This window comes from Acartia tonsa, chromosome 5 (assembly GCF_053477335.1).
Source record: "Acartia tonsa isolate MP-2025a chromosome 5, ASM5347733v1, whole genome shotgun sequence".
In the NCBI taxonomy this organism is placed as follows: Eukaryota; Metazoa; Arthropoda; class Copepoda; order Calanoida; family Acartiidae; genus Acartia; species Acartia tonsa.
The window spans coordinates 33,812,982-33,840,136 of NC_137264.1; the positions used below are offsets into that span (position 1 = coordinate 33,812,982).

The 27,155-nt window shown below is 29.3% G+C and overlaps 1 protein-coding gene across 1 annotated transcript in view; it reads right to left on the reverse strand.

Moving 5' to 3' along the window:
• The window catches only part of LOC145319977 (uncharacterized), a 91,507-nt gene extending 64,603 nt beyond the window's left edge, over nucleotides 1-26,904 (reverse strand). Inside the window, exon 1 of the mRNA XM_080162388.1 lies at nucleotides 26,588-26,904. Coding sequence (XP_080018514.1) covers nucleotides 26,588-26,597 — 10 coding nt within the window. The 5' untranslated portion in view covers nucleotides 26,598-26,904. The remainder of the gene's footprint in view (nucleotides 1-26,587) is intronic.
• Nucleotides 26,905-27,155: the final 251 nt, after the last annotated feature.

Genomic DNA, 27,155 nt, shown 5'->3' on the forward strand with positions numbered 1-27,155 from the left:
GTTTAACAATATGAATTACTTCATACTTCTCCATATATAAGTATGTATTTCTATTAGAAGGGTTTATTTTAAAAAAAGTTTTAGTAAAGCTTTTTTAAGTACGTTTTTTTTTTAATTTTCATTATTCATGTAACTTATGCTCTTCATTATTTTACTATTAGATTTATAAAGAAAAAGTAAAAAGAGTTAGGGGGCCAATTTCTCTTCAGAGGATGGTGGTACCCTTCCCCATAATTGAAGGAGAAGGCAGTTTTTTTTATTTTCAAGTGAACTCTCTATCTCTAAATGTTTTATCCATAAAAAAATGTTTTAATTTGATTATAAAAAACTATTTAAATGTTAAATTATAATCTTTAAGTTCTAATCTTAGGGATATAGTAATAGGTCAATAAAAGACAAAAAGCATATTCCCCAAAATTATTAATGACGAAATGAAGTATATGATTATTGATATTACGGAAAGATTTAGAATAGAAAGGCGTTAATTTATTTACCATTCACCTTTCCCTTTATCTGTGTATAAACTGTAATAACATAAATACCTTTTATGACTTTAAATTTCTTTTACCATAGTATTTAATTTTGAGGCACAGTGGAAAAAACATAATTATTACAAATCACGTATTTTATAAAATGAAAACAAAAGACGTTTATTAAAACAAAATACAATGGCTGAAAATTTAATGTTTAGTCACTTTATGATTAGAGTAAAGGCTAATATGTGACACTTTTCTAAAAAACAAGGATGACAACATCCATATTCAAATTCAAAACATATTAAATGCAAATTACATTTAGACTAAAAATATTTAAGATACACAATTATTTTTTAAGAAAAAAGGCGTTGAAAATTATCATTATTTTAAATTTTTTGGACAAATTATTACAAAATTAGCATAAAGAATAATATTTTAAAAAGACGTCTTATAATTTAGTTGCAAAAAAATAATATTTCATGTTTATAATTTTATTTCTTGGCTGTTTTTTCCACTGTAAGGCAATAAAAATAACAACTTGCAATAATTATACAAAAAAATCTTTTCAACTTAACAAGGGGCAAATTGAATATTCTCTTTAGTTCTTAACCCTGTTCATGGTTTGGGGGGGGGGGGCTGTGGTTAAAGTTCCCTCCAAAGGTTTTTGCCTCTCGTTTTTTAGTGAAAAGTACAGTTACAAATGTTTCTAACTTTTCAAATAGCACAACCCTTTGATGTATGAGGAGTTGTATCAGGAGTCCCCCCCCCCCCCCCACGGGAAATCTATAGATAAAAAGATAGATTTACAAAATAATCTTTGAATCTATATATCTGTATATCTAAACTATGTAACAATCTAAAACCACAAAATGTAGGTGAAATAAAAACATTGTTTAACCTTTTCAACCCTCCCATTTTTCCCACCCTCCGAGGCGAGTGTTTCTTCAGAGTAACAAAATTTTAATGTTATGTTGTTCATAAGTCTTAAAGGTCTGTCTGTTGGTATTTTTGTAAGACTTTCTGTTGTATATGAAAGTTTTTTTTATAAATATTAGCAAAAAATATCTAAATTTTTTTGTATTTCAGTTTTAGGTTTCTGCAATCAACATTGCGTTGAAATTGGTGAAAGGCACTTGCCTTATGATTGACATATTGACTCTTTCAATAATTGAAATTTTTGAATATTTTAAAATTTTACAAAATATACGATCAGACAGCCCTTTTTGCCTATAATGTAATGCAGTTGGAACACAGAGACGCTAAGTATACAACAGTTTTGCTTTTAGCAGGGAGGAATGGGACATTTGACTGTAAATTACACTAATACACAATGTATTAAAAGCACTTTATCTTATCCGTTACCTAAAAAACTTTAGTGTCTTTTATTGAATTGTGATTGGTTGGTTCCAAACAAGTAGTGTCCTAGCTTTTCAGCTAAAAATTTACAGAAAGAGAAATTTTGTTTATCATTGTTATTGGGTTACTTCAATTTATCATTGTCCTATCCCTTATGATCCTTGGCTTTTTAGTAATACATATATCGTGCCCCCAATGTATAAAGTGTTTTTATTAAATCCCACCACATTATCTTTTTATACAAATATTCAAATGGTTCACACTTCAAACAGCAGAAAAAATCTATTAAATGAATAGCGAAATAAGAGTAGGACAGATTAGATATAGGTTAAAATGCTTTTGTAAATGCTATTTAATTTAATTTTGTTGTCTGAATAAAAATATGAAAAAATTTTTAACAATTCGCAGCCTTGCCTAGCTGTCCTAGTTGCCGAGCCCAGCCCAATTCTTCGTCCATTCTATTCTACCTTTTCATCCTATTCTACCGTGGGTAAAAACACTGTATTTCCTTCTACCATAGCACAACAGGTCAGCACAAGAAATTTTCGTGTAATTTATGCAGGATTTTTAAAATTAGATTTAATATTGCTTTTTTCAATAACGATAAAATCTTAAAGGCCAGGTAAGCATATGTTTCTATTTATCAAAGTAAAACTTCATTTAATATCTTTCTTTGTATTATTTTTTAAAATTGCAGTAAATATCCTAGATGTGGACAGTTTTTAAATTTCCGATTCCAAAGGTTCTATCTTTTAAGCAAAAAGTGTCCGATTTCAATCCTTGAAAAGTGAGTGTGTGTATGTGTGTGTGTGTGTGTGTGTGTGTTTAATGCCTTTTTAATTGAACTACGGAAAATACGAGATCATTTTAACACCCCCAAAGAACCGACAAGTTTAAGTTGCTGTATATAATGAGATTTTAAACGTGTTTTTAAATGAAAATAACAAGAGTAGAATAATTTATTCTTATTGAGAAAGCATTTAAGCTACCGAATCCTGTAAGTATTTTCTAGCGGCTATACCCCCAGAGGCCTCTAGGGGGTATTTGTGGTGGGGGAGTGATAGGTTTCATTTTAGTTTTTAAATGAAATATCGAGGGAAGGGAGCATTTTTTCTAGGGTAATTTTTTTTTTTGGATGGTGTTGTTTCCTCCCCAAAATATTCCGAGGAAATACGAGAAGTTACATTACATTTCAGTTAATGAGATCCTTCAGTACAAACAGATAGACATAGACATTATGAAATAAGACTATAGGTGATAAATAAATAAATAAATACCCTCTAATTATTATAAACAAAATTATCCTTTAAATAACAGAAAAACGATTTTTTAATCTATTTGTAACAATTCAAATGAATATAATCTAAAAAAATAGCAAAAAATTGCTTCTATGTAGTAAGACATAGTTTTGCGGTCTTGACTGAATAGCACCAAAATAAATATTAGGTTAATGAAGATGTTGAAAAGTTTCAGATTAATATTTGACCTTGTTATTAGTTTTGGACGCGCTCCAGAATTTTTTATCCCCCGATGCTACTGATCTGAATTTCTTATCTGGGAATATCTTTAATTTAATTTAATGTTTTCTAATTAAATATTTTCTACTTTTAGGTTGTATCTGTTCGTCCGTACCTTTGTAACATTCTTAGAAAGCGTAGCAGCTCATCATATTGTTTCATTAGCTATTCTAAAACCAACTATTTATGCATACTATAGAATTATTATATTCTGGTTTTGAAATGGTAATTTCTATGATAATTCTTTTTAAAAAGTAAAAGTAACAAAGGATCTTTCTAACCGCTGAACCGATTTGGTTCTCCTTTACAATGAAGCTTCTCATAGGTCTTGGGAAGGTTTATAACTATTTTGGTGAAAGGTATGACTACCCTCTAAAGATAATTCGCCCCTACAATAAATCACCCAAAAATAACTTTCTCTTTAAACTAAATTGAAATGGGGGGTAGGGTCGAAACCAACCCCTCCCCCCCATCTCAAGTGCTATACTTTTAACACTCGCTGTATGAGTATGTTAAGCTTTTATGGATGATGTCATCCTTGTAATTTTTGATAGCAAAGATTTAAGATACAATTTAATTAAGAGTACAACACAATAAGAAGGAAGTTGTTTATAGGTTTATATCTAAAGCTACTCTACAAGTCGTTAACTAGTAGCTTCATATAAATAGCCTCAAATATCAAAAGGGTATTTTTTATTGTGAAAGTTTATTCCTGAGTTCAACTTAGCACAAAACCTTAATACTAAGCTACTCCAAAAATTTGACTGATCCTGCCGTTTTCTAGATATTACATAAAATTGACAATAACGTACTAAATACATACCTCTGCTTACTTTCACCCCTTTCTTGTAGCGAAGTTTTGCTTTCCTCATGTTTAATATAAAATCAAAATTAATTTCAGAGATTTACCTTAAATTTCTCACTGTGTTAAAGTACTTGGGACTAGAGGTGCAAACGCTGTTTTATCAAAGCTTGTCGATATTGAATGTTCCTATCCTTGTTATACATATCAAGGACTGGCGCTATAAAGAACTAAATTTACCATCACAAGCTGTTAAAAAATCAATTGATTCCTTCTTTCAGATTATTTGTAATCAACATGATTTTAGCTTTTTATTCAACAACAAATTGCTATTTTCACACTAAGATTTCTTTTTCAATTGGGATAAAAACGATATATATTATTACTTGGATGCTGCACCAGATTATCATGTACTCTAACAAAGTGATATACGCAACTAGCTAAAATTGCGATACCCCCCATCCAGCTCTTTTACCCCACCCACTTCCGTTCTACTGGATGAGCAAACTGACCATTAAACGAGGTCCATAATAGCAATCTAATTTGACGACATATTTTCCCCTGTCAATTTATCCACGCATTCTATATGTATGCAAATAATAAAAAGTAACAGATGTCTGTGTGTTTGTACCTTAAGGTCTCACTAACCACTAGACCAATGGACTTCACACCCAAAAGAGAAATTTCCCTGAATAAAAAATTTCCCTTATCCCCCCCCAAAAAACATTTTTTTACTTCTTTTAAAAAACTATAATTGAAATTGAGGGTCGTGCTACTCTCCCTCCCTCGAGTGCTATTAGAAACCTCTAAATTAAAAGGGTAGCTGCGCTAATTAAAAAAACATATCTAGGTGTTTTCATGCAAATCAAAAGTGTTTGGTGAATATTTAAATTCTTTTTGATAAAATTCTGCCAATTTTTCTGATTAATTAGTGTTATTTAAATTCTAAGGTCAGAAAGAAAAACAAGTTTAGTTTAAAGAGCAGGGACATACGTGCAGAGAATTTAACTTAGTTTAAACATATCATTATTGGGTTAGGCATGTGGAACAAAGTATATTATCTACATGAGATTTTAAATGATTGTTTTTATGCTATTGAAGTGTTCATAGCTGACATATTATCGACATGAATATATTTCATAGCCACTATGACTACATACTAATGTTGACAAAATAATAATATAATTTTTTATATGGTCTTCATTATATCTTTCTTGTTTTTTTTTAAATTTAAGAGCAAAAATTGTAAAATTACCAATATGATTTACTAATTTTTTTTATCAAAACTTCTATTTTTAGGAGATATCAGTGCTACTTAATTATCCTCGTTTTAATGATCTAATTTTGGTAAAATATATAAATCAAGGTTAGATGTAAGAAAATGGATAATTAGATTGAAAAATAGATAATTAAACAATTCAATGAGAAAATAAAATATAAATGTCAAAATGTTTTTCTTTGTAATAAATATTTTAGATAGAGGGTTGATTATGATTAAGTTTGCTATCTCTTTCTATCTATGCGTTTAAGTCTATTTTTAGTAGCTAATCAATTTTACTTATATTTTAAGGTGAGGATTATTTTTTTTCAAGACGATTTGTCTAGTGAGATTTGAGATACCCAATCTCCCATCAAATAGTTATAAACCAACTCTGAACCTAACGGAAGCTTCAGTGTAAAGTAAAACCATATCGGTTCTGAAGTAATATTCGCCAAACAGACAGACATCCTGTTACTTTTTTTATTGATTTCAATATGATTTCAAACATGCTCTAATTTCAATAACTTTATTTTACTATTGTATTATGTTAAAGTATAAAGTCTAATAATAATATACACATTTCTATATACCCTACAGCTAGTTAGATAGATAGATAATGGATATTAGATAGATGGATATATCTATGAAATATAGCCCCTGGCAGCCACGTTTGTAAAAAACAAAACACATACTCAAATAGATTATTTTTGATATTGAAATAGAAATAGACACATAAATAAATGTGTATATTTACTAGCAATAACGCCCCTAGAGGCCCCTAGGGGGCAATATGGGGGGAGATGTAGTCGACTCCCCTCCTCATAACTTTAGATTTTAGTTTTTTTTTTAAAGTAAAAGAATTTTTCTTTCGAGAGTCGGGGGGATCAGGGGCGATTTTTCAGGGGAGGATGGAGGTTCCCTCACCCAAAATAGTTATATACATTTCAGAACCTATGAGAAGATTCGCTGTAAAGGACAACCATATTGGAATAGCGGTTAGCGAGATCACTAGGTACATACACACGGAAAGACATATTGAGAAATATTGAATACAGAAATAGAGAGAGAGAGAAAGAGAGAGAGAGAGAGAGAGAGAGAGAGAGAGAGAGAGAGAGAGAGAGAGAGAGAGAGAGAGAGAGAAAGAGAGAGAGAAAGAGAGGGAGAAAGAGAAGGAGAGAATAAATGACAATTAAAGTAAAGAGAGAAAGAAAAGTGAACAAACAGAAAATCAGAGAAAATACGGTCTGGACAACATCCATAAAGACCAAAGCTTATAAAACCAATAAAAAAGACAGAGATAGTAGCTGAGAGAATCATTAAACTCTCACAGAATATTCTATTATAAAAAGTAGTATGTTTATTTTGTCTAAAGTTTAAGATTTTAATAACAACTGAACTGATTGGGTTCTGCTTTTTAGGAAAGTTTCCTAGAGGTTCCGGGCTGGTTTTGGGCTATTTTCTGTCCCATTCTTACCCCTGTGAATACAAAGTCCCTTATTGACTGTCAAGTTAATTGAATCTTTATAAAAAGTGCAATTTAATTCATCTGTTACAAGAAAAAACACATTCCCTTAAGCATTCCAGACAGATCTACAGAACGGCTCAACGTTTCCCTTAAACGTTCCTTACAGAGGTTCAGGCGTACAGAGGGATGGACAGACATACGAACATTATAGAGTAGCTTTTCTATTAAAAAGATTAAAAAAGATCCTTTGTCCCTGCACTGTAAGATAAAGAGTAAGTTGTTAAGAGTAAAATGAATGGTGTCCCTTCACTTTCCCTTATTTTCACATCATTGAAGCTAGTAAAAGTGGCTGACTCAGATTATGACGTCAAAAAAATTTACCAATGAGAGGCCACTATAAATTCTACCATGCATTGGTCAATTACAGCGTATACTGGGCTTTCAATGGTTAATATTTTTTGACGTCATAATCTGAGTCAGCCACTTTTACTAGCTTCCACATCATTTTATGGTGTTCCATATTTGCAAAATGACATAATAATAAATAAATAAGAGATTTTCCTTGATATAAGACTCGAAGACTCAAAAAGAAAAGTATTTTAAATTACTATGTATAAAAAATAACCATTATATAAAATAAAGCAACATCCAAATATGTTATTTTGATATGTTTCATAAAAACTTACAATAACTTTATAAAAAGGTCTTTTTTATACTTTTTATCTGTTTTGGTGGAGGAGTGATAACTAGTTTTAGAAAAAAAAAATTTGGAGGGATTGTTAAACTAGACATTAAAGGGGTTGAATTTTGATGTTGTAGTACACATTTACCTTTTTTTAGCTTATTTATAAGTTCAAATATTTTAGAACCTAACTAAAAGTAAAATATTTAGCGTTGCATTTTGAAGATTATGGTCGAGATATAATTCCCATTTCCTAAAGTTCTTTAAAATGTTTTACTGCGCGGAAGTGAATGCACATCTGAAAAGAAAACAGCCTTGGCGAAACAATCAGAAATAATCACATATGATTACTAAACAACATCTTATAGATAGATAGGCAGATAGTTAGACAGATAGAAAGACAGTATATAGAAAGATAAATAGAAATCTATTACAATGAATATGACAAAAAAAATTGTTCTTCTTTGAAGGATGCTATAAACTTATGGAAAAAGTAATACGTTGGACTAGTATGTTGCCAGTAGATTTCAGGTAAGATCTTGTCAATGGCTAAACATAATTTAAGGAATCTTAGTTTTGATTCAAGACTAGTAAAGGGCATGTAAACCCCCATAAAATATGTTGCTCTTTATCTACCTCTAAAAAAAGTTTTTAATTTTTTTAAGACAATTTAAAACAAAATATTTTTTCATAATATTTGTAACTTCAAGTAGAACAATAGTGCATATTAAACCTAAAATTAAACAGAATTTCATAACAAAACATTCCTACAACATTTTCCTAATTAAGACTTCAATAGGCAATTAAATACACTCACACACACACACACACACACACACACACACACGAACAGTCAAAGACTGCACCTTGTTCTCTAAGCCTTTTATTATTTTCCTAAAAGCTAGGATACTTTATATTTATTTGTTTTTAAGATTGTCTGTAAGTTTGTAAGTATGGAATGCCATGAAAATGGAAAAATTAAAAGCGTTTAGCGAAAAAATTACCGCAAATACCCTGAGAAGCAAGGCCCTTAAAGGTGAATTTCAATGTGTTATAGAATAAGTAGCTATTTTCTTTATAACAATGTAACAGCATGTCTCTCTGTCTGTACCGAAGGATCTCGCTAACCGCTGAATTGATGTGGTTCTCCTTTACATGGTAGCTTCTCATATGTCCTGGGAAGGTTTATAACTATTTTGAGGAGGGTACCTAGAGGCTTATAGGGGAGTAGGTATTTTGTAAATTTTGTAATAATTTACTCTGCTATTATAAACATGAAATAAACCTTCACACAGCTAATACAAGAATTAAACACAATGAACATTCGATTTAATTACGGCTGGAGAAAATATTTCATTCCATTTTAAGAGCTTATTTTTTAGCGAAATTTAAAATCAGAATTATAAAGAAAAACTATTTTCAATCTAAATTACAAAGTATACTGATGTCTGACCGTTCGTCCGTCTGAAGCTTAAGATCTCGGTAACCGCTGAACTGAATTGAATCTACTCTTCAGGGAATATAGCTACTTGTACTGTGGTGGTTTTAAGCTATCATCTTGGGGTTTGGAGAACCCTCACCCCCACTCCTCTCGAAAAAAAAACAGATAAATCCCACCCACATTTTTTTAAGGCATGTATTTTTTTTTGGTAGGTAATTTTTTTACCTCTTAGGGCAAAGCCCCTAATAGCGAAGCCGCTAGTATTATACAATACAAATGTCTATATTTGTTATTTATTTTTAGCACTGTTTAATTGTAAAATATTTTGTCCATATTTATTATGACGTTATAAAAATGTGAATAAATCATCATTATAAAAGACTTTAATGAAAGGAAAACAATGGTTAATTGAAACCAGGTCTTAGCAAGTTTTTAGTCATGATACTATAATTTGTATCTATCTATATGTACATATAATTATCTATCTATATATCTATAATTATCTATCTAATTATATTACTAATTGTGTTTTATATGTGTCATTTTGTTCTTTCATAAGTTTTAATTTTCAAAAGCGAAGCTTTTCTGTAATTATGGTCTGTACGTCTGTCAGTACTTGACGGCTAGATTTTTTAGTTAACATAGGTATGTCCTATCGATTTGAAACTTTATTATTCCTATAAAAATTTTGTATGATCTAGAAAGCGCAGCAACTCTATAATCGTTACCAGAAAGTCCATACGTTCATTTAAAACATGCTGATTTGTAATGGTATAATTATCCTATTCATCTGATATTTTATAATCAATTCCCAAATATGTGTTAATATTTCTATATAAATAATCTATCTATCTATACCTTAATCCCTTAAATTATCTATTTTTTATTTTCTATAAACTTATCAAACAAGCCTTTCTAAAATAATGGTCTTTCTATCTATCGTTCTCACAACCCATTTAAATATACATTTATTCTTCAATCTATCCCTACCTATCTATCTATCTATCAATATTTATATCTTTCCATCTATACATCCTACTATTTATCTACATATCTATATTGTACCTCCTATCTATCTAACTGACTATCTATTTATCTATCTATACAATGATCCATTTATCTAAGAAACTGAACCCTAATTTGTTGACCAATTTCAATATTTTTTTTACAATTTTTCCCCACGCAAAAATTCACTCCCATTCTTTAATGATGTTTCTTCAATATTACTAAAAATTTAATGCTTAATTTAAATGCATGCCTTTGGAGGTTGTGGGTTTAAATCCCTCATAATTTTTACATTGTTAAACCTTTCTCCTTAGGTTCTAACTTTTCTAGTAGGGAGTTTTCCATGTAAACCAACGACTAAAAGTCAGATAACAATGCGCGCTAAATCAAGCATTTATAGCTGGTTTACAAGGACACCCATATTTGTAAGTTCACGAGAAGGGCGGAGCCCCATGAGAATAATATCAAAGAAAAAAAAGATTGGTGAATAAAATCAAATTCACTGGAAGCCTCGAGTTGGAAGGGTAATATTATTATTTGTGGATGTCAATATAAGAAAATTTTTAGTATAAACAGAACCATATTCTTAAAAGATTGCAATTTAAGTTACAAACGCTAAAATAAAACATATGAAAAAACAACACTCCAAAATAAATATGGAAAAGTATAATATACACACTTGGATCTAAATAGAAAAGAAAAATTGGTGTATACCCTCTTTTTAATTAACAATATTGCCCTTTTATAGTTTGAAATTATTTATGTAAAGTTTTTAAGCAAACGAATGAGAAAACTTATTATGAAATTGAAAACATTATATGATTTACAGTCCAATTTAACTTCTCTTCCTGAATAGTATACCTTAAAAAGATCTTTGATAAATAACATGCTTTAATTTTGCAAGAGAAACAAAATATGAAAAAATATGTCATGTTTCAAACAGATAAAGTTTTACTTGTTGTTAAGTTATGGAAAAATTTTACTTCTCCAGGTTACAAAGTCCCTGCTTTGTTGATTGTGATTGGTGGTTCAAAAAATTTTTTTTAGTTCTAATTTACTCCTTTTAAGAAAAGTTGAACGTGTAATGTAAATTATGAAAAAAAGGGTTCTCTCTCTTGTAAATCTTTAACCGGTTCTTTAGTCATTTTGTTACTCTAGTCACTTATAAAAGTTACATGGTAAGTAAGTATTTAAATTTATTGTGATTAATAGGTATTATAAGACAGTAGAACTTAAATCTCTTGTAGTCAACTCCCACGTTCTCAAGAAACAGGTCAAGCAAGTGAGAAAAAGTGGTTCACAGTGGCAGTAAATCCGTGGAAACCAGATTTTTTAATAATTATTAAATGCAGATTGAATAATTAAAAGAAATAATTTTACCGACATCCATAAGATGAGAAGTACAAATATAAAAACAAACATATGTAGATTGACCAAAATACGAACTGAAAAGTGAGTCTAGTAATTTCAGGACCTTATCTCATAAAGCAGCTGAGAAAATAACTTTTTTCCTGCAAAGACTGACAACGGAAGATATTTATTTGACAACATCATTCGTATGGGGAATATTCACAAAAAAAACTGTTGAAATAACAGCCAAGTAAATTATAGTGTGACAGGCGAACTGACTGACTGACCAACAAACAAAGTGAGTTTTACTGTAGGCGCACAACTAATCACTTTCATGAATTTTTTTTTTTCAATTTTCATTTAATCTTTTTTTACCTCACTGTGGTCAGATCATTGAAACATCCTCCCCACTGCACCCCTAGAGCCATTTGTTTGATCAGTCATTATGGGGCGGAGTCAAAGAAATAATTCTAGGGAAAAAAGGGAGTATTGATTATCGTGGTCAACCCTTCCATTACTTTATATCTATCTAGTATCTGTATTTATCTATCTAATATCTTTATCTATCTAATATCTGTATCTTTAAATAATTACACACATCTATCTATCTATCTATCAGGAGGCAAACAAATATTTAAATTCTAATAACACATAATTCTAGGGAAAAAAAGAATTATTGATAGTAGTCAACCCTTCCATTCCTGTTTCCTATCTGTTTCCTATTTGTATATCTTTTTAGTATTATCTATCTATTTAATTGGTATTCATTGAAAGGATGTCTTTAGTTTTGACTGCCTTTGACGGGTTTTCCAAGATTTGATCTTCTTATGCAATAACGGTCTTAAAAACATATCATATTAATATTAATATGATCATTGTAATATTAACTATGATTGTCCATGTAATCTACTCATAACAGGATTAGAGAGTTATTGAATAATTATTAAAACAACATACCTAAAATACAATAACAAAATGAGAAAACATAAATAAATTAAGTTAAACAACAGATATTAAAAAATAGATAATCTATCTTTTGGTAAAATATCACTTTCACATAAAACCGTTTTATGAAATCACCAAAAGTAAAAATATTGGATCTTAAAGGTATCAGATTAAACAATCACAATCTTAAAGTATTAGTACTTTATAATGGTTAATTTTAAACATGTATCGAGGTAATCTGGCATCTAGCTATTTTTATGTTTTTTGACATTTATTCTATGAGGAAGTGCGGGCACGGATGTTTATACTAGGTACTAATACAATAAACCGCAAGATGGCAAGAAAAATAACACCTTACACTTTTAGAGTAATCAAAGACAGGAATTTTTATTTGGGGGGGGGGGGGAGAAATTCAACGTTTAAAAGTTAATTTTTAAGTTAGGTTAGGTAAAGTAAAGGTTAGGAGAGCCCCATAAGGATAGTATTCGATAGGGATAGTGACCTGCAGTCTTCGCAAATGTGTGACAATGTGACATCAACATGCAATTATACAAGGGGGTAATTAATGTCTTGACCAAATAACTTATTTTGTTTTTTTATTAAAGCTGTTGAATTAAGATCTTTTTGTTTATTGTATCTTTTTACTTTTATTAACATTTGTTGATAAGCTCTCTTCCAAACAATTCAGTAATCCTATTGTTTAAAATAGTAAGCTTTTTTGTCTTTAGCGAAGTATCTGCTGAACCAATATGGTTCTTCTTTACAGCAAAGATTCTTATGGGTCCAGGTAAGGTTTATAACTATTTTAGAGAAGAGTTTCTCCACCCTCACAAGAGAAACTACCTCTAGGAAAAATACCCCACTCCCACCCCTTCAAAAAGTGTTCCTAGATGCCTGTAAAGGAGTAATAATTCAATATTTGCTTAATGAGCATTAAGGTAAAAAACTACAATGGTTAGTCTATGATAACTTTACTGGAAGAAAGTAAGAAAATTTCACATACCATAACTTTTCTAGACATGGGAAATTTTAATTTAGAATATTTTTCTTTATGTGGTGTGCATTCCCTTCCGGATATGTATCACATGATCAAATCTTCAAAACTTTAATTGTTACAATAGCACTTTAACTCTTCAACTCTTGCTCAGGGATCTAAAGGGATAAGGCAATGGTCTATAAATGGATGTATCTCCCAAATAATTATACCCAGAATTAACACTGTTGTATTTATATTACAATTTGACACCCAACTTAATAAGCCAACCAATCAAATTTCAATAAAATTACCCAAAGTTCTTGAGCCAACGAATAAGAAAACGTTATTATAAAACTTTCGGGACTGATGTAATAAACAACCCAATGTCCCCTCCCTTCCTTCACTTGCTTCATTTTTAACACTTGACTTTATCACAAATTTATTTTATTTTGTAATTTTGTGATTTTAAAAAATTTTAATATGCAGAAGTGAATATACACCATTTCAGTTAAACAAGGACGATAAGGTATAACTGTCAACAATTTTAAACATAGTTTAAAAGCAAAGCTTTCATACATGTTAGGTGTATTTGTATCTCTTACAGTAATTTTAGACATGTTAGAATAGTAGTGTGGACTTCATAAAGATTCCTGTAGTAATAATGAATGAATTTTTAAAGAGTGGCAACTTTGCACGAAAGTATGTCCATTTTAAAGATAACATCAAAATTTTCAATAGAAATGTCCTTTAACCATTTTCTTTCAAACAATGATTTATAGGACAATTAGTCGCAATGTTATAAACCTATCATCTTTATATTTACTTACAAAATGTGAGTTGTCCAAATGATGCTGTCAATCAAGCCATTTTACATCGTTGAGTAGCAGGGCTACTTTAAAAACATAAGACATGGGAAACGTAAATTAGAAATAATTTTGTTGTAGAAAATGTCATAATTCTTATGATGGTGAAACACTAATTGATAAATATATCTGTCCAAAATTACATAACAATTTCCCCCCTCCTTTTTCTCTTTCTGTACCAATCTACATATCTGTCTATACACATATTAAACATTAACCAGAGGTGGACTCTTAAAAAAACTTTTTGGCTCACTGCCTCACTAAAGTTAGTGAAGCTCACAAAAAAAATTCTGAAAAATACTCCAAAATCGCATAAAAAATCTACACAAATTAAATAAAATCATGAAAGGGTTATTACCATAAGATTTTGTTTATTTTTTGTTAATTTTAGATGCGATTTTGGAGGATTTTCAGAATTTTTTTAGCTAGCCTCACTAATTTCTGAGGCAGTGAGCAAAAGACTTTTTAAGAATCCAACTCTGTATATTTCTTCTCCTTTCCATTTATTTATTAATTAGTAGATCTATTTATCTAGCTCTTTTAATAAATATGACAAAATTCATGTATTTGACAATCTATCTATCCATATTTTCTATAAATCTAACCATCTTTATGTGACAATATATTCATCTATCAATCTAAGAATTACTGTTTTATTTTAAAAATGTTTCAAGTATTAAGAAACTAGCTGATACATCTATCCGTTCATCTATCTTTTTAGCCAACTACCTTTTAATACTCAATCTATCTATCTAGTTATTAATCTATCTATTTCCTACTTTTTTCATTCAAAAAATGTTTAAAGAAGTCTAGAATTAAGAAATGAAAAGCTTGGAGGTATAATCAATTAAACTCATAATTGTTTTTGTTAAGGCCGGTGCTCCATACACGCAACAATATTTTAAAAATAGCAACGGAAACACCATTTTTAGTTACTCAACATTTAAATAGTTGGTGTTTTTGTTTCAAATATTTTTTAATTATCAAAGAGTCCATCTCTTATGGTAAAAAAATACTTCTAGACTCCTAAGGGGAACTATAACCTATCTTGTAGGGATCTTCTAGCTTTTACTAAACCTAACCTAAAATAGGGTTCCTCTAAAGTTTGTTTGTTGTTTAAGGGCAAAGTGATAGAAATGGCAAGCAAATTTTATGTAAACATTAATTAACTTAAGCAAAGAGCATAACAGAAAGTGGTTGTTAATATCTTGAATTAAGAATTTGTATTGTTATGAGAATTAAAACATTTAAATATATTTTTAAAGCTTTCCTAAAAAGGTAAACTTTACGCTTATTTTTTGGTATAATTATATGAACATCAAGTATCTGAGGGGGGCCCAGGGGTAGCATTTATTGGCGTAGGGGAAATTCACTGAAAAAATATTTGCATTTTATATACTTTTAAGGCTTAAATGTCGTTGTTTACAATTCTTATTACGACGTTTGTCACTTCTGCGTTTGTCCTAGGATCTATTTATTTTTTTTTCGAAGTAAAAAAAGTGAAGAAAATTTTCTTCACTTTTTTTTTAAAAATAAAGCATTTTAACACTATTTGGAAATACTAAAACTAAGATTTTTTTAACAGCAAAATATGTCATTTTTACAGTGAATTGTCCTAGGGGTAGGATTATTCGTGTTTTAAAATGAAGGACAGGAAATTTTAAAAAGTGTTAAATATGAATTTTATTAGTAGCTTTTTGTAAGACCATCTATCTTTATTTTCAAAAGACTAGCCGCTACGCCCCTAGAGGCACCTATGGGAGAGAAGGGGATGGGGTAAGTCGACCCTCCTTTTTTTTCATGGGCGAACTCTCCTTGGTTGGTGGAGGTACCCAATTTCACCCCTCACCTTAAAAATAGTAAAATAGTCAGAAACCTTCTCTGGACCTAGATGAAGCTAGGGCAAGGGTTAGCGAGATCTTAAGAAGACACATATACGAACATCCTGTTACTTTTATATAAAATTGTTTATATTTCTTCCTAACAGTAAGGCTTGGAGGCTTGGAGGACTGTAAATTATATTTCCTGGCAAAAAAAAGGATAAAATAGCGTTCTATTATTAATTGGCTAAAAACTTTGAGTAATTAATCTTAATTGGTTGGTTTAAACTGGCGGTGTCCAAACTTTTGAACCAATAATCGTAATCAACTTATATGCTGTTATTTTATCAACATAACACAGTGTTCATGTCATCCAATAAAAAAAAATTTGACAATGGTTTTATATTTCTTTCATATATCACCTAATAATTTCTGAACTAAAATATCTTCTTACTATCTGTATATCTCTTAATCCTATTCATCAATTATTCTATTCATCTATAAATCTATCTGTCCACTTTCTCTTTCCAATCTATTCATCTATCCATCAATTTAGCCCAATATTTAAATGAATCTATCTTTCCAAATTCCATCTATATTTAAAACTTTATATTTTTAATTTAAAGCAATTAAATATATCCATAATTATTTAATTAATTCTTTTACAACCTAAATAATAGAATTTTCAAAGTATAAAAGGATCTTTAGAAAAAAGGGCCTTCAATCAAATAATTTTACTGTTTTAACTCTTTAAATAACTCACTGTTCAGTATATAAAAGAACTGCTAGTTTAGAATCAAGATGTTAGATATAGAGGCTTACCTTTTTGAAACTTTTTTCGTGTATTTTTTCTACATATAATTGTACAGTAAACGGTAAGGAGGAAAAGATCAATGACAATTAATAGTTATTTCTCGTATCGTATTATAAACGGTTTTCCGCGGATATATATTTTCGGCACCACGGGGCTAAAAAAACTAGTTTTAATCTTATGATTGTACATTTCTATATTCGTAGAAAACTGGATATAATACGATGCTAGACATAGTTTTTTCGTATGGATGAGAACCGGTTCCTATCCACCGGATTCGAATGAATACGAGAAATTAATTTACAACCCTTTCAAAGTTTGATGCCCAGGGATCTCAAGTAATTTGACAAAAGCCTATAAATTGATGTACACCCCCAATGATTAATTTTACACAAAACTATATCTTCTGTAAATTACAATTTGGGGTTAAAATGTTTGAACACTCTACTTTATGAACCAACCAATTAGAATTCTTAAAAAGTCCTAAAAAGTTGTTGAACCAATGAATAAGAATACGTTATGAAAAAACATTCCAAGAATGAATTATCATTCATTGTCCCATATCTGTATCTCTAATGGATCTCTTTGTAAAAATATATTTTTAAATCAATTTCTAATGTTCTATTGGCGTCTCCCCTCCTTAGCCACATGGGGCAAAGCTCTAATACTATACCTTTATTAAGCATGGAAAATAAAAGAACACCAGTAGGGGGGCAAAAAGTAATAAAGCTGGTTTCCAGGGTTCCACATATTTGATATAACAACAATTTTCAGCTAAGTCAAGATTTTATACATTGTTGGATATTGGTTTTATGATGACTTTAAAACCTGACATAAGAAAGTGATGGGACGAATTCATACTGAGGCTTTAAACTTAAAGTTAACAAGAACAATAACAAGATAAAGTTATGGAAAAATATAATAATGCAATTTACACTTATAATTTGACAATAGAAAATTATCATGAATAGATAGATGAATAAAAGCTTTTGTTTTTGTTGCAATTTCACTGTCTATAAATATTATAATTTTTAAAAGGGCATTCGCACTTTTATGAAACAAATGGATTAAAGAGTAGCTGCACTTTAAATGAAAAACTAGAAGGATTTTTCCCCACGGCATAAACATATATCCCAAGACATTAGGAAGGTATTTAGGACTGTCATTCTTATAAAATATATAGGTAGATACGTATTTAAATAGATGGATAGATAGATAAATAGACAGATAGACAGGTAGATAGATAGTATATAGACAATTAGTTAGTTAGATAGTCAAATAGATTGATAAATAAAAAAATGGTTATTAATCGATATAAGAGATTATTTCTTAAATACAATAAAGTTTTGGTTATATAGATAGTTAGATAGATAAATAGACATGTTGGCAAATAGAAAAAGACAGATAGATAGATAAAAAAAACATCTGTATATCAATGACAATGCTAAACAAACTCCTTCAAAATTACAACCACAAAGCAATTTCTAACAATACACAAAGTATTTATAGTTGTCAAGCTTATAATATCTTATTAGCTAGATTAATATATGTTTTAAATACATAGATAGATATATTGTAATATAAAAGTTTCCTACTATTACCAAAAGCCGCGCAATTTGAATTTTTAAAAAAGGAAGCATTTTCTGCCCACCCTTTAACAAACATTTATGCACATCCTCAATAATGATAAACAAAATCAACCCTTCTGTAGATTAAACTCTTTGGTTTGTTTGGAGACTGTATTTTTGAACCAACCAACCATGATTTTATGAAAGTGAATAAATTTGTAAGCCATTTTTTAAACATTTGTTTGTTAAAACTTTGGGTACCATTATGATTTAAACCCCAATGATTTTACCTTACTAGCTGACTGGGTGGATAGAAACATATTTATAGATGGATAACTGTTACATTTTTGTTATTGTGTTTCCTTTTTGATAATGACAAGCGAAATAGTAAAATAGTTGTTTCATGTTTTTATTAGTTCTATAAAAGGAGTTCCTCTTTTTAGTGTGGTCTAAAATAAGCCATTATTTTTTTTAAAAAGTATAGATAGAAAAATACTATAAAGATCTATCCTAAACCTTATTAAACCTAACCTAAACTAAAATAATCACAAATTTGTTTTTTTTTCTTCAAAAAGTTTTTATGTGGTCCAATAACGATTGGAGGGGTACTGCAATTAATTTGAGTGATAAGCGTGGTAATCAAATTATTTATCTTTAACCAAAAACACATTAATTTTTTTAAATTTTTACTTTAAATTATTCTCCTTTTTTGTTTGCTTCCTTTTACAAAAAAACAAGGATGTATACAACCAATGATTGATTGTCTTTTTCAATTTTTTTTAATAAGTCAATAGAGCATTCAAAACTCAAATGCTAATAAAACTATTACAATTTTAAAGGATTTTTGCCTCTTCCAACATCTTATAATCGTAAAGTTAATTAGGATCGGTCGGTACGTCCGTCCATCCGTCCGTACGTCTGTCCGTCTAGAACAATTAGCCTTTTTCGTTATTTTAGGCATATGAAAATTGTCCTATCGATTTCAAACTTTGCATGGTGATTCCTGTAGTAGTAAGGTACCATTTAGAAAGCGTTGCAACTTTATCATCTTTTAAAATGTTTTAAACTCTTATTTAAAATTATTTTCATGAGTATCCATGATAAGCTTTATCATTCCTACAAATCGTTCCTGAAAAAAAAATTGGATATGTACTTGTATGTATATTACTTTGCATACTATTACTAACTCATCATAAACAGACCGACTAACAAACATGTATAACTTGAAGAGTATCTCCGATACTAAACATACCAAATTTGTTTTTTTTTAATTTAAAATTCTTTAAAAGACATTAATTAATCAAATAATCTATCTATTCGTCTATCTATCTATTATTCCTTATTAACTAATTTGCCTTTTTGTATTTTTTGAAAAGTGATTAGTAGGTTAGGTAGATTTCCGTTTTTTTATCAAACAAACCCATCTCTCCCAATGGATTCGCTTCTGGCCTCATAGTTTTAAACTAAAAAAAGAAGTAGTTAGCCCAGAGAAGCCCAAGACCTTGACTAACAAAACTGGTATTAATTTTATGATTTTATTTCGATATTTGTAGAAAATTGTCTGAAATACGATGTTATGCATGATTTTTCACAATGGATTATTCTAAATCCAGCGGGAATGAATCGGTTTCGAAGCCATACTGGATATTCAAGTTTCATTCTTCAAAATTTACGTAAAAGCAATACTGGGAGGAGAGTGCTTCAGTTATACAAAAAAGGATTTTGCCGTTAGTTAATTATCTGTCTACCCATCCTATTATATAATTATCTATCTATGTTTCTGATAATTATTTGTTTGCATGTCAATAATAATTAAATCCAATATAGGCTAGAGGAATAGTTTAAATTAATATATTCAAATAAAAACTAAACTTTTTGTTATGACTTTTTTGTAATTTAATTTGAACTATAAATCATGTCACTGTTTAAAATAGCGCAGATATTCTAAAACTATGTTCTGTCTTGTTAAATTAAATTGTTCTCCTATTACTCCTCTTTATGAACAATGAACATGCATGTTCTTGTTTTCATAATTATGTTATGTCATTTTATTTTTATTTTAAAGTTTTGTTTAAATGAGATGAGATAAAATTCAATATAATTTTTATATATGAATTAACTAAATAAACAATAAATTAATAATATTTTGTTTATTGGCAATAATTACAACATAATATGAAGTAAGATACATACATTACATTCTGTCTTATCTAAGATTAATTTCAAAAAGTTGGGGACAAAATTGATTTTCGTTGGGTGTTTTATCCCTAGTCTTAAGGGATAAGACAATAGCAATTAATCTATTAACATCCCTAATAATGATAAACAAATTTAACCCTTATGTAGATGAAAGTTATTGTTGGAAATGTTTTGTCACTGCTAGTTTGAACAAACCAATCAAGATTTAATAAAAGTATCCATAGCTTAAACAAACAAATAGGAGAACTGCTTATAAAACTAAGTTTAAATTTTTATCTTACCCCCTCCCCCCCCCCAATTTGAAATTTGTGGGGAAATCATAGCTAACCTATCTGTAGATATGTGGATTCAAAGAATCTTAATGCATAGAAAAAATATGGGTGTGCCTAAAAAATCGCGAAAATATTTAGGCAAATATATAAAAATATATTAGACACTGAAGCAGCTTATAGTGCCTAATAAAAAATTACGTCATACAATACAAATATATATGATATATTTGTCAATTACAATTTTGATTTATACTGCCCTATCATTGGTAATTTGTATTGAATGGCGTCATTTTTATATAAGCTGCTTCTTAGAAATTTTTATAAACTTTGATAATATAAAAATGATTATGACAAACATAAATCATTACTAGAATAGCATACCCATGTGAGAAGTATGACCTGATGACAAGCAAATCAGGTCTTTTAGGAATGTTCATAATTATTAAAGATGGCTTATAAAGAGGATATTTTAAAATAATTTCAAAACTGTTTAGTAAAACTTTCTATATTTAAAATTCACTTTCCTAATATTTAAATAAATTTGTTGTAAAATAGAAACGTCAAAAAAAACTGTATATGTGCATCTTTTTGATGTTCGACAATAAAGTTAATAGGCATGGATTAATGATCCTATTAATTTGAAACTTATCATATTCATAATCTGTTTTCTTGTATATCTTTTGATTTGAGGACATTTAAATTTTTGGATCTAGTACAGTTAACAGTAATGATTATCTCCAAAAATCTATGAATCTTAAAGGCTCCTAACGGCAAAACGGTGGAGCGTATAAATTATGCTCGCACAAAATTTTAACCGACAAAAGAAAGACTGAAATAATCTGGAATAGTCATTTATTAATTATGCACGGATATATAGCACTGCACAATCACATGCATAAAATTGCGAAAAAGACTTATTTTACACGCTTTTTCTTCAATGAAGCTTTCCATTTGCATTATTAGATCTTAATTGTTCCTTAACACGGTGTTCGGGTATGACATGTATGGTCAGCCGTTAAGCAGTTCGCAACTTTAAAAGTTCATAGATTTTTTAATATAAATGAAACATCTTATCATGAACTGCACAGATCCAAATCTTAAAAAACACAGTCAGACAACAATAAAAGTTAATATACATCACTACATTATGCTTTCTACCCTTTGCAAATAATATATATCCCTCTATAGCTATTACATCTATTAACACAGCAGTGAATTGGCCTTTAGAATGCCTAGCCCAACTAATTAATACTTTTTGCTTTGATCAACATTAGGACAATTTCTCATAAGTGCATTTTGACCCTTACATTTCAATGTATCTACTTGTATTTATATGGTTTTTTTTGGTACATTCTTCAATTATATATGAGTTTTTCATGTTTCTAAATTTCTATTAATCTAATAAACCATTGTCTTTAGAATTTTCATTCACCCATCAATAAATAAATATTTTACTATCTCTCTAATAAGCTTTTGATCTATTTAACAATCCATCGTTTCATTTGTTTGCCTATCTAGCCTCTATCAATTTGTCTGTGTTTTGATATTAAATAATCTATTAATCAAATCAATTGACCTTTCTTTTTATAAATCATACCTGTGCATATTGCATAATGGATCTATTTATATACCTATCTATATATCCATTATTATCCAAAATGGCAACTATAACACAATCAATTTAAAATATATTTATCTATTTATTTTTTCTAGCGTCTAGCAATACAATACAATAAATCCATACACCACCAAGATTTACTAATTCAATCTATCTACCACATTTGTATCATATAATTTACTATCTACCTATTTAAGTATATGATTATCGAACTGTCTATCTATCTTTTTACTTTTTATACATATATTTAATTAATAAAATTGTCCTTAAATTGTTAAATTTTCTGGTTTTACAATATTCTTAAATCATTTGAATTCGATTATTCAAAAAGGAGGGTTAGCAAAATTCCAAATGATCCTGGTTATTAGCATATTTTTTATGCAATTTAACTGTTATACTTTTCTTCAGTTTACTTTGTTGTTTGTATAATGATTTAATTCCACATGCACGTCGTCATCCCTATATTATTAGTGGAAAGGCAACTTTCCATGTCCGTCTGTTCGTTTGACGGTACAGCTATAATGGGGGTGTATTTTTAGCATTCTTACAATTGCAATAAAATAAGTAAACTTACATCTGCAGCGCTACTTATGGAAATAATGGGCCTTGTTCAAAATGTTGAAAAGATTAGAATTGGTACATGGGTATTTTATCTTTACTCAGTAGGCCTTGCTGTGGCATCAATTCTGCAAAATTTATCGAAATACAGAGAGAGAGGGCAAAATTCCCAAAGTTTTCTTATTCGTTGTCTTAACAACTTTGGGGACTTTAATGAATTTTGATTTATTGGTTCATTTAGTTGAGTGTCCAAATATTTCAACCACTAATTGCAATCTACAGAAGGGCCAATTTTGTATATCACCATTGGGGATGTACATCAATTTATCGGCTAATGTCTCATTCCTTTATGTTGGTCACAATATCGAAAATTAAGAATCACAAATAATATATGAATCAAAAACTATTGCTTTACTTTACACACTTAGAGCCTAAACAAAAATACTATTGCTGAGACTTTTTGCGAATATTAAATATTTTCGAAATATGACAATATGCGGATGTTATGGCACAGACTAGTCCTTTCATTAGTTACGCCAAGCAATTACAACAATTTCACTATGCATATATCAGTTAGTTTAAAGATAGATAGATAATTAGATAGATAGTTAGTTTTGTAGACAGAAGGGTATGCATATAGATGGAAAGCTATATAGGTTATAGATAAAATTTAGAAAGATAGTAAATTATTTAATACAGATAGTGTATAAGCAAGTATCAGTTTGTTTGATATCAAGATAGCAAGCTAGATATTTAGGTATTATAACATCTACTTTGTTGCTCATTTTAATTTTTTAGGTTTTATACTTTTTTTTAATATTTTGATTTTAGTTTTTAAAAGTGAAGCTCTTCTAGAATTGGGGTAAAATTAGCTCTTATCGTTAATTTAGGCATTAGAATTGGCCTATCAATATAAAACTTTGCATGCTATTTCCGTATTAGTTGAGAACGGTTTAGAAGATTATTTATCCAATTCATTTGAACACAGTAAAAGTGTCTGACTGATTATGACGTAACAAAAAAAATTAGCCAATGAGAGGCCACTATAAATTTTACCATTGGTCAATAATGGCCTCTCATTGGCTAATTTTTTTTGTTACGTCATAATCAGTCAGACACTATTACTGTGTTCATTCATTTGATATTTGGAATAATGATTCCTAAAACATCAAGGTACAATATCTTTAGCGAAGTCCTAAAATTTAAGTATGTCCTCTAGCAGTATCCTGTATTTAAGCAATTTTGCAACAAATTTATAAATTTGTTCAGACTTATAGATTAATATTCTGATTTTAAAGTTTTAACGCTCTACAAGTATTGATGTTCGTTTGCCCTACAGTTTCAGGACTTCGCTTTTATGGATGTTTATTTTAGCTCTAGTTAAAATTTTATGTATCACATATTATAAACAGAAATCATACAACATTTTATGTATAATTCAAATTTTTAAATATAAAAACAGCAGAAAAATGATGCCAAAATATGATTGAAGCTGAAACTATCCTCAGAAAAAAGTAGGTATTTAACTTTTATAAATTATTACTGAAGAGTTTGAGCTGGAAAATATGGCTGGGAGATTTATTTATCCTCAATTGACCTATCCTGACATCTGTTTAAAAAGTACTTAACTTATGTATAGACCTTGTTGTAGACAAAACATTACCTAAGATTTGCAAAAAAGATACTAAAATTGTTTGATCAAGTCGATAATACTAAGGCAGGTCTTTTTTTATGACTTTAAAATAATGCAGTACATTTTATGTGTTAGATTACAGTTTTAACAAAATTTCTAAATGTTTATTAATAGTTATTTATAACATCGTACTATAAACAGCTTTCCGCGGATATAAAAATGTACAATTTTAGCCCGTGCCTTCGGCATCTCGGGGTTTTTATGATTGTACATTTTATGTTCGTAGAAAACTGGATATAATACGATGCTATACATAATTTTTTAGTATGGCTAAAAACCGGTTCTAATCCACCGAATAATGATCGTTTTCGAAGCGATACTTAAAATTGAATGACTTACTTATTAAGATTCGCATCTACTTTATAACTATGGCATGTGCTTAACAGTGAAATTAAAAAACATTAATTAAATTAATTAATATCATTTAATTATTATTTCATTTAAAAATATTGTAAGCTTGTTATTGCTGCGCTAATAATGGACACACTTATTTTAAAAACCGTCATCCATGTTTTAAAAGGTTGTTATCAAGATAGGAGATGAAAAAAATGATCTAAATTTCATGTCCATAAAAATTGGCGAGGTTTTTTCACTTTTTGCAAATGCCGTTTGGGGCGGTATGGGGTAAATTCTTTAAATTTGACAAAGAACACTCTCATAAAGTTTTTTTTGGATTGAAGATGTTATATATTTTTCTTTTCCTGCCTTAAAAATGGCCTAGAACCTGCAAATGATACAAAACTCTAAAGAAAGTTATAGATCTGAAGTGGGTTTGAGATTTTACGCACAACTCACTAATTTAATTAACGTACATAAAATATGAGAATGATATTTTATAATTGGTTGATTTTCTGCCTTTTGTATGTATTGCTTATGATTTCTAAAAAAAACATAGCCCAATATTTCTATTCTTTACAGGGAAAGATTTTTAGGTGAAATATATGCTTTTAGATTCTGAGAGTTAAATTAATGGTATGATTATATAACTTGAAAAATTAAAACAAACTTTTAAAAATAATAGTATAAATGAATAGATAAAAGTCAAATCATGGAAGCTTTTTATAGTGTCTATAAAAAATGACGTCATATTAGAAAAGTCTATTATTCTAAAATCCCGAATTACGTCATATTAGAATAATGGACTATTCTAATATGACATCATTTTTATAGGCACTATAAAGAGCTTCCAAATTATGATCAAATTATGCGACCAAGCTCCTTTAAATTTAACTAGCAGCTACGCCCCTAGAGGCCTCTAGTGGCACTTTAAATGTTTTTTTATATTTAAAATATTTCTATTGGGGTTTAACGTTTTTGTTTGCGTTGAACTCTCTTTTTAAAAATGAGAACGTAAAAAAAAATTTAGATTTTTCATTATTTCTCTTGGGAGGGTGGTGTTACCCTCCCCCAAAATAGTTAAAAACCTTTAATCTTTCTGAATCTACCCTGTTAAGGAGAACCCGATCGGTTCAGCGGTTAGCGAGATCCTTCGGTACAGACACAGAGACAAACAAACAGACAAACATGCTGTTACTTTAGTATAAGGATTTCATTGACTAAAATATATGACAACTGTTTAAACCCTGTCGTATCTGTGGAAAACTACGTTCTAAATATCATTATAATTATTTGCCATTTAAATTTAAAAGGATCATTTCAAATTTAACTTACTTCTTCAAATTTGAATTTTTCAATTACTGAATAGGTTATTTTCGTCTGATTAATATTCTATTTTTCAATTATTTAAATGCTTAATATTTAGCGTTTTCCTTTATAATTATGCAGTTATCTGACATTGATGTTTTGGTCTGATTGACAGACGAAAGTATAGAGCAAGATATAAAGTAACTTCACTTATAATAAAAACTATAATTGTATAACAATAAAAAAAATATTTAATGCAATTTACCTTCGCCCATTTTTAAATTCGCGTTTACCGCGATTTTTAGCCAATTTTATCTACAAAATTGAATCAAAAAGGCTTCTAAACAATCATCATTTGTTTCACTATAATTTTAAAATCTTTTTTTTCACTTGAATTTTTCACCAAATCTATGTCAATTATAATATTTATTTTTAACATTACATTATTGAAAATTGTATTTTTCACTTTATTTCATCAAATTATTCATTTTTAGTACATGATTTTTTCAGAAATCACGAAAAACAAGATTTTGAAATAAATCACTGTGTCGTTGTAGAACCAACAAGCGCTCAAACGAAACTGTCCGTATCTCGTAGTTATTGTATCTATCTATCACGGTAAGAAATGCGCTCCATAGACCCCGTAACTTGCAACGTGCGTTTAATGCGCCGCGGTTATTATAAGCCTAGCTACGTTCGTGGCCCATAGGCCTGTTTCATTCTCTTCATATATATAATGTATATATTATGGGCCTAAATATTGAATCTATATATCCTTAATAGTAAATATACAGCAGATTAGTTGAATTAAATTATATATTTAAAGGTTTGTA